General features: G+C 50.3%; 1 protein-coding gene across 1 annotated transcript in view; it reads right to left on the bottom strand.

Annotated features, from left to right (window-relative positions):
• Nucleotides 1-1,405: 1,405 nt before the first annotated feature.
• LOC124028500 (dorsal-ventral patterning tolloid-like protein 1) overlaps nucleotides 1,406-8,940 on the bottom strand; it is a gene marked incomplete at both ends in the record, with an annotated part of 15,938 nt that continues 8,403 nt past the window's right edge. Inside the window, 2 exon segments of the mRNA XM_046340540.1 lie at nucleotides 1,406-1,567; nucleotides 3,179-3,304. Coding sequence (XP_046196496.1) covers nucleotides 1,406-1,567; nucleotides 3,179-3,304 — 288 coding nt within the window.

The raw sequence follows: 8,940 nt of genomic DNA, 5'->3' as shown, positions 1-8,940 counted from the left end.
TGACCAAGTTCCTCACCAGTCTGACTCTGTGACCAGGTGTCACCAGTCTGTGTTCCTCACCAGTCTGACTCTGTGACCAGGTGTGTGTGTTCCTCACCAGTCTGACTCTGTGACCAGGTGTGTGTGTTCCTCACCAGTCTGACTCTGTGACCAGGTGTGTGTGTTCCTCACCAGTCTGACTCTGTGACCAGGTGTGTGTGTTCCTCACCAGTCTGACTCTGTGACCAGGTGTGTGTGTTCCTCACCAGTCTGACTCTGTGACCAGGTGTGTGTGTGACCAGGTTGTGTCACCAGTCTGACTCTGTGACCAGGTGTGTGTGTGTTCCTCACCAGTCTGACTCTGTGTTCCTCACCAGGTGTGTGTTCTGACCTCAGGTGTGTGCCAGTCTGACTCTGTGACCAGGTGTCCTCACCAGTCTGACTCTGTGACCAGGTGTCCTCACCAGTCTGACTCTGTGACCAGGTGTCCTCACCAGTCTGACTCTGTGACCAGGTGTCCTCACCAGTCTGACTCTGTGACCAGGTGTGTGTGTTCCTCACCAGTCTGACTCTGTGACCAGGTGTCCTCACCAGTCTGACTCTGTGACCAGGTGTGTGTGTTCATCGCCAGTCTGACTCTGTGACCAGTCTGACTCTGTGACCAGGTGTGTGTGTTCCTCACCAGTCTGACTCTGTGACCAGGTGTGTGTGTTCCTCACCAGTCTGACTCTGTGACCAGGTGTCCTCACCAGTCTGACTCTGTGACCAGGTGTGCTCACCAGTCTGACTCTGTGACCAGGTGTCCTCACCAGTCTGACTCTGTGACCAGGTGTGTGTGTTCCTCACCAGTCTGACTCTGTGACCAGGTGTCCTCACCAGTCTGACTCTGTGACCAGGTGTCCTCACCAGTCTGACTCTGTGACCAGGTGTGTGTGTTCCTCACCAGTCTGACTCTGTGACCAGGTGTGTGTGTTCCTCACCAGTCTGACTCTGTGACCAGGTGTCCTCTCACCAGTCTGACTCTGTGACCAGGTGTGTGTGTTCCTCACCAGTCTGACTCTGTGACCAGGTGTCCTCACCAGTCTGACTCTGTGACCAGGTGTCCTCACCAGTCTGACTCTGTGACCAGGTGTGTGTGTTCCTCACCAGTCTGACTCTGTGATCAGGTGTCCTCACCAGTCTGACTCTGTGACCAGGTGTGTGTGTTCCTCACCAGTCTGACTCTGTGTCCAGGTGTGTGTGTTCCTCACCAGTCTGACTCTGTGACCAGGTGTCCTCACCAGTCTGACTCTGTGACCAGGTGTGTGTGTTCCTCACCAGTCTGACTCTGTGACCAGGTGTCCTCACCAGTCTGACTCTGTGACCAGGTGTGTGTGTTCCTCACCAGTCTGACTCTGTGACGAGGTGTGTGTGTGTTCCTCACCAGTCTGACTCTGTGACCAGGTGTGTGTGTTCCTCACCAGTCTGACTCTGTGTCCAGGTGTAGTGGTGATGTCCCAGGTACATTCCTTCCTACTGGGATATTTATCAGGCCAGTTGGGGCTGTTCATGGTCCCGGTGGGGCTGTGGACCTTATGCTTACACTCAGCTACACACACACACACACACACACACACACACACACACACACACACACACACACACACACACACACACACACACACACACACACACACACACACACACACACACACACACACACACACACACACACACACACACACACACACACGTGCAGCCAACCAGGCACACACAAACACGTAAGCACACACACAGACAGGAAGCAGGGGGTCAGGGACGGAGAGGAAGAGGAAATGAAGCAGCAGGAAGGGAGATGGAGGAGAGACGGAGGAGAGAGGGAAGGAGAGACGGAGGAGAGAGGGTGGAGAGAGGGAGGAGAGAGGGTGGAGAGAGGAGGAGAGACGGAGGAGAGAGGGAGGAGAGACGGAGGAGAGAGGGAGGAGAGAGGGAGGAGAGACGGAGGAGAGGGAGGAGAGACGGAGGAGAGAGGGAGGGAGAGAGGGAGGAGAGACGGAGGAGAGAGGGGAGGAGAGAGGGAGGAGAGACGGAGGAGAGACGGAGGACAGACGGAGGAAAGAGGGAGGAGATAGGGAGGAGGAGAGACGGAGGAGAGAGGGAGGAGAGAGGGAGGAGAGACGGAGGAGAGACGGAGGACAGAGGAGGAGAGAGGGAGGAGAGACGGAGGAGAGAGGTGGAGAGAGGGAGGAGAGACGGAGGAGAGAGGGAGGAGAGACGGAGGAGAGGGAGGAGAGAGGGAGGAGAGACGGAGGAGAGAGGGAGGAGAGAGGGAGGGAGAGACGGAGGAGAGAGGGAGGAGAGAGGGGAGGAGAGAGGGAGGAGAGACGGAGGAGAGAGGGAGGAGAGGGAGGGAGGAGACGGAGGAGAGAGGGTGGAGAGAGGGAGGAGAGACGGAGGAGAGAGGGAGGAGAGACAGAGGAGAGAGGGAGGAGAGAGGGAGGAGAGAGGGAGGAGAGAGGGAGGAGAGACGGAGGAGAGACGGAGGACAGACGGAGGAGAGGGGACAGGGAGGAGAGAGGGAGGAGGAGAGGGAGGAGAGAGAGGGAGGAGAGACGGAGGAGAGACGGAGGAGAGACGGAGGAGAGAGGGACAGGGAGGAGAGACGGAGGAGAGAGGGAGGAGAGAGGGAGGAGAGACGGAGGAGAGAGGGAGGAGAGACAGAGGAGAGACGGAGGAGAGAGGGAGGAGAGGACAGATTGGTTAGGTTTTCACATGGTAGTGGGTCACTGTGAGGGAGGGAGGGTGTGTGTGTGTGTGTGTGTGTGTGTGTGTGTGTGTGTGTGTGTGTGTGTGTGTGTGTGTGTGTGTGTGTGTGTGTGTGTGTGTGTGTGTGTGTGTGTGTGTGTGTTTGACAAAGTTGATCCAGTAACCTCAAGAGAAGCACATCTATATTTCCAATTCACACACACACTACACACACACACACACACAAAAACACTCAGTCACAAACACACACACTTTGAAGCCTTGGGGCCACCAGATGTTGAAACCAGAGTCTGTTTATGAAAAACAGAGGGACTGAGCTGTGTGTGTGTGTGTGTGTGTGTGTGTGTGTGTGTGTGTGTGTGTGTGTGTGTGTGTGTGTGTGTGTGTGTGTGTGTGTGTGTGTGTGTGTGTGTGTGTGTGTGTGTGTGTGTGTGTGTGTGTGTGTGTGACCTACCTTCTTTACAGTCATGTTTGTTCTCATGTAGTGTGAATCCGTGTCGACACTGGCATACGTACGATCCCACCGTGTTTATACAGTCATGTTGGCAGCCACCATTATCCTTACTGCATTCATCCTTATCTGAAGGGAGAGGGAGGGAGGGAGGGAGAGAGAGGGAGGGAGGGAGGGGAGGGAAGAGGGAGAGACAGAGACAGAGAGGGAGAGGGAGGGAGAGAGAGAGAGAGGGAGGTGAGGGAGAGAGACAGAGAGAGAGAAAGAGAAGAAGAGTGAGTCTGTTAGTCTCCTAGGGATATCTGATAGTCTCCTAGGGATATCTGTTAGTTTCCTAGGGATATCTGCCAGTCTCCTCGGGATATCTGTTAGTTTCCTAGGGATATCTGCCAGTCTCCTAGGGATATCTGTTAGTTTCCTAGGGATATCTGCCAGTCTCCTCTGGATATCTGCCAGTCTCCTCGGGATATCTGTCAGTCTCCTAGAGATATCTGTTAGTCTCCTAGGGATATCTGATAGTCTCCTAGGGATATCTGTTAGTTTCCTAGGGATATCTGCCAGTCTCCTCGGGATATCTGTCAGTCTCCTAGAGATATCTGTTAGTCTCCTAAGGGTATCTGTCATTCTCCTAGGGATATCTGTTAGTCTCCTAAGGGTATCTGTCATTCTCCTAGGGATATCTGTTATTCTCCTAGGGATATCTGTTAGTTTCCTAGGGATATCTGTTATTCTCCTAGGGATATATGTTATTCTCCTAGGGATATATGTTATTCTCCTAGGGATATATGTTATTCTCCTAGGGATATCTGTCAGTCTCCTAGGGATATCTGTTAGTTTCCTAGGGATATCTGTTATTCTCCTAGGGATATATGTTATTCTCCTAGGGATATCTGTTATTCTCCTGGGGATATCTGTTAGTTTCCTAGGGATATCTGTTATTCTCCTAGGGATATATGTTATTCTCCTAGGGATATCTGTTAGTTTCCTAGGGATATCTGTTATTCTCCTAGGGATATCTGTTATTCTCCTAGGGATATCTGTTAGTCTCCTAGGGATATCTGCCAGTCTCCTAGGGATATCTGTTAGTTTCCTAGGGATATCTGCCAGTCTCCTAGGGATATCTGTCAGTCTCCTAGGGATATCTGTCAGTCTCCTGGGGATATCTGTCAGTCTCCTGGGGATACCTGTCAGTCTCCTAGGGATATCTGTTAGTCTCCTAGGGATATCTGTTAGTCTCCTAGGGATATCTGTTAGTCTCCTAGGGAGACTAGGGAGTTCGTAGGCCAGTTGCTTGAGGAGGCCCCTCCTAAGAGGTATCCCTAGGAGACTGGCAGATATCCCTAGAAACTAACAGATATCCCTAGGAGACTGACAGAAATCCCTAGGAGACTGGCAGATATCCCCATATAACAAAATATATATTTATTTGCATATACATACAGTGGGGAGAACAAGTATTTGATACACTGACGATTTTGCAGGTTTTCCTACTTACAAAGCATGTAGAGGTCTGTATTTTTTTATCATAGGTACACTTCAACTGCAAGAGACGGAATCTAAAACAAAAATCCAGAAAATCCCAGTGTATGATTTTTAAGTAATTCATTTGCATTTTATTGCAGGACATAAGTATTTTGTACATCAGAAAAGCAAAACTTAATATTTGGTACAGAAACCTTTGTTTGCAATTACAGAGATCGTACGTTTCCTGTAGTTCTTGACCAGGTTTGCACACACTGCAGCAGGGATTTTGGCCCACTCCTCCATACAGACCAGATCCTTCAGGTTTCGAGGCTGTCTCTGGGCAATACAGACTTTCAGCTCCCTCCAAAGATGTTCCATTGGGTTCAGGTCTGTAGACTGGCTAGGACACTCAGGACCTTGAGATACTTCTTACGGAGCCCTCCTTAGTTGCCCTGGCTGTGTGTTTCGGGTCATTGTCATGCTGGAAGACCCAGCCACAACCCATCTTCAATGCTCTTACTGAGGGAAGGAGGTTGTTGGCCAAGATGTCGCGATACATGGCCCCATCTATCCTCCCCTCAATACGGTGCAGTCGTCCTGTCCCCTTTGCAGAAAAGCATCCCCAAAGAATAATGTTTCCACCTCCATGCTTCACGGCTCTGGATAAGAGCGTCTGCTAAATGACTTAAATGAGTAATGAATGAGTGTTCTTGGGGTTGTACTCATCGTTCTTCTTCCTCCAGACACGGCGAGTGGAGTTTAGACCAAAAAGCTCTATTTTTGTCTCATCAGACCACATGACCTTCTCCCATTCCTCCTCTGGATCATCCAGATGGTCAATGGCAAACTTCAGACGCGCCTGGACATGCGCTGGCTTGAGCAGGGGGACCTTGCGTGCGCTGTAGGATTTTAATCCATGACGGCGTAGTGTGTTACTAATGGTTTTCTTTGAGACTGTGGTCCAAGCTCTCTTCAGGTCATTGACCAGGTCCTGCCGTGTAGTTCTGGGCTGATCCCTCACCTTCCTCATGATCGTTGATGCCCCACGAGGTGAGATCTTGCATGGAGCCCCAGACCGAAGGTGATTGACCGTCATCTTGAACTTCTTCCATTTTCTAATAATTGCGCCAACAGTTGTTGCCTTCTCACCAAGCTGCTGGCCTATAGTCCTGTAGCCCATCCCAGCCTTGTGCAGGTCTACAATTTTATCCCTGATGTCCTTACACAGCTCTCTGGTCTTGGCCATTGTGGAGAGGTTGGGGTCTGTTGATTGAGTGTGTGGACAGGTGTCTTTTATACAGGTAACGAGTTCAAACAGGTGCAGTTAATACAGGTAATGAGTGGAGAACAGGAGTGCTTCTTAAAGAAAAACTAACAGGTCTATGAGAGCTGGAATTCTTACTGGTTGGTAGGTGATCAAATGCTTATGTCATGCAATAAAATGCAAATTAATTACTTAAAAATCATACAATATGATTCTATGGATTTTTGTTTTAGATTCTGTCTCTCACAGTTGAAGTGTACCTATGATAAAAATGACAGACCTCTACATGCTTTGTAAGTAGGGAAACCTGCACATCGGCAGTGTATCAAATACTTGTTCTCCCCACTGTAGATATTTGCTTAACACTTTTTTTGGTTACTGCATGATTCCAAATGTGTTATTTCATAGTACTGATGTCTTCACTATTATTCTACTGGTCTGATTCAGAGTAGCAGTGTTAGTCTAGGATCAGGTATCGTATTCAGAGAGGTTAACGATGGTCTGGACAGGCTGGTCTGATTCAGAGAGGTTAACCATGGTCTGGACAGGCTGGTCTGATTCAGAGAGGTTAACCATGGTCTGGACAGGCTGGTCTGATTCAGAGAGGTTAACGATGGTCTGGACAGGCTAGTCTGATTCAGAGGGTTAACCATGGTCTGGAAAGGCTGGTCTGATTCAGAGAGGTTAACGTTGGTCTGGACAGGCTGGTCTGATTCAGAGAGGTTAACCATGGTCTGGACAGGCTGGTCTGATTCAGAGAGATTAACGTTGGTCTGGACAGGCTGGTCTGATTCAGAGAGGTTAACCATGGTCTGGACAGGCTGGTCTGATTCAGAGAGATTAACGTTAGTCTGGACAGGCTGGTCTGATTCAGAGAGATTAACGATGGTCTGGACAGGCTGGTCTGATTCAGAGAGGTTAACCATGGTTTGGACAGGCTGGTCTGATTCAGAGAGATTAACGTTAGTCTGGACAGGCTGGTCTGATTCAGAGAGATTAATGATGGTCTGGACAGGCTGGTCTGATTCAGAGAGATTAATGATGGTCTGGACAGGCTGGTCTGATTCAGAGAGGTTAACATTGGTCTGGACAGGCTGGTCTGATTCAGAGAGGTTAACGATGGTCTGGACTGGCTGGTGTGATTCAGAGAGGTTAACGATGGTCTGGACAGGCTGGTCTGATTCAGAGAGGTTAACGATGGTCTGGACAGGCTGGTCTGATTCAGAGAGGTTAACCATGGTCTGGACAGGCTGGTCTGATTCAGAGAGGTTAACGTTGGTCTGGACAGGCTGGTCTGATTCAGAGAGATTAACGATGGTCTGGACAGGCTGGTCTGATTCAGAGAGGTTAACGTTGGTCTGGACAGGCTGGTGTGATTCAGAGAGGTTAACCATGGTCTGGACAGGCTGGTCTGATTCAGAGAGGTTAACGATGGTCTGGACAGGCTGGTCTGATTCAGAGAGGTTAACGATGGTCTGGACAGGCTGGTCTGATTCAGAGAGGTTAACGTTGTTCTGGACAGGCTGGTCTGATTCAGAGAGGTTAACCATGGTCTGGACAGGATGGTCTGATTCAGAGTAGCAGTGTTAGTCTAGGATCAGGTATCGTATTCAGAGAGTTAACGATTGTCTGGACAGGCGGTCTGATTCAGAGTGGTTAACCATGGTCTGGACAGGCTGGTCTGATTCAGAGAGGTTAACCATGGTCTGGACAGGCTGGTCTGATTCAGAGAGGTTAACGATGGTCTGGACAGGCTGGTCTGATTCAGAGAGGTTAACGATGGTCTGGACAGGCTGGTCTGATTCAGAGGGTTAATGATGGTCTGGACAGGCTGGTCTGATTCAGAGTGGTTAACCATGGTCTGGACAGGCTGGTCTGATTCAGAGAGGTTAATGATGGTCTGGACAGGCTGGTCTGATTCAGAGTGGTTAACCATGGTCTGGACAGGCTGGTCTGATTCAGAGAGGTTAACCAAGGTTTGGACAGGCTGGTCTGACTCAGAGTAGCAGTGTTGAAATACGATCATAGTTAAATGTAGTGAGGGGAAGCTGATCCGAGATCCTAAATAATCCCTCCGACTCTGGGACTCTCTGATACAGTCCCTGATCCTAGACCTGCGGTTAGAGCCAACGGAGAGGAGCGGTTGGAAAGTTAATAACGACTCTGGGACTCTCTGATACAGTCCCTGATCCTAGACCTGCGGTTAGAGCCAACGGAGAGGAGCGGTTGGAGAGTTAATAACGACTCTGGGACTCTCTGATACAGTCCCTGATCCTAGACCTGCGGTTAGAGCCAACGGAGAGGAGCGGTTGGAGAGTTAATAACGACTCTGGGACTCTCTGATACAGTCCCTGATCCTAGACCTGCGGTTAGAGCCAACGGAGAGGAGCGGTTGGAGAGTTAATAACGACTCTGGGACTCTCTGATACAGTCCCTGATCCTAGACCTGCGGTTAGAGCCAACGGAGAGGAGCGGTTGGAGAGTTAATAACGACTCTGGGACTCTCTGATACAGTCCCTGATCCTAGACCTGCGGTTAGAGCCAACGGAGAGGAGCGGTTGGAGAGTTAATAACGACTCTGGGACTCTCTGATACAGTCCCTGATCCTAGACCTGCGGTTAGAGCCAACGGAGAGGAGCGGTTGGAGAGTTAATAACGACTCTGGGACTCTCTGATACAGTCCCTGATCCTAGACCTGCGGTTAGAGCCAACGGAGAGGAGCGGTTGGAGAGTTAATAACGACTCTGGGACTCTCTGATACAGTCCCTGATCCTAGACCTGCGGTTAGAGCCAACGGAGAGGAGCGGTTGGAGAGTTAATAACGACTCTGGGACTCTCTGATACAGTCCCTGATCCTAGACCTGCGGTTAGAGCCAACGGAGAGGAGCGGTTGGAGAGTTAATAACGACTCTGGGACTCTCTGATACAGTCCCTGATCCTAGACCTGCGGTTAGAGCCAACTGAGAGGAGCGGTTGGAGAGTTAATAACGACTCTGGGACTCTCTGATACAGTCCCTGATCCTAGACCTGCGGTTAG

This window comes from Oncorhynchus gorbuscha, unplaced genomic scaffold (genome assembly GCF_021184085.1).
Source record: "Oncorhynchus gorbuscha isolate QuinsamMale2020 ecotype Even-year unplaced genomic scaffold, OgorEven_v1.0 Un_scaffold_4303, whole genome shotgun sequence".
Lineage (NCBI taxonomy): Eukaryota > Metazoa > Chordata > Actinopteri > Salmoniformes > Salmonidae > Oncorhynchus > Oncorhynchus gorbuscha.
Note: the sequence above shows the minus strand (reverse complement) of the source record. Positions and strands in the feature narration are given on the sequence as shown.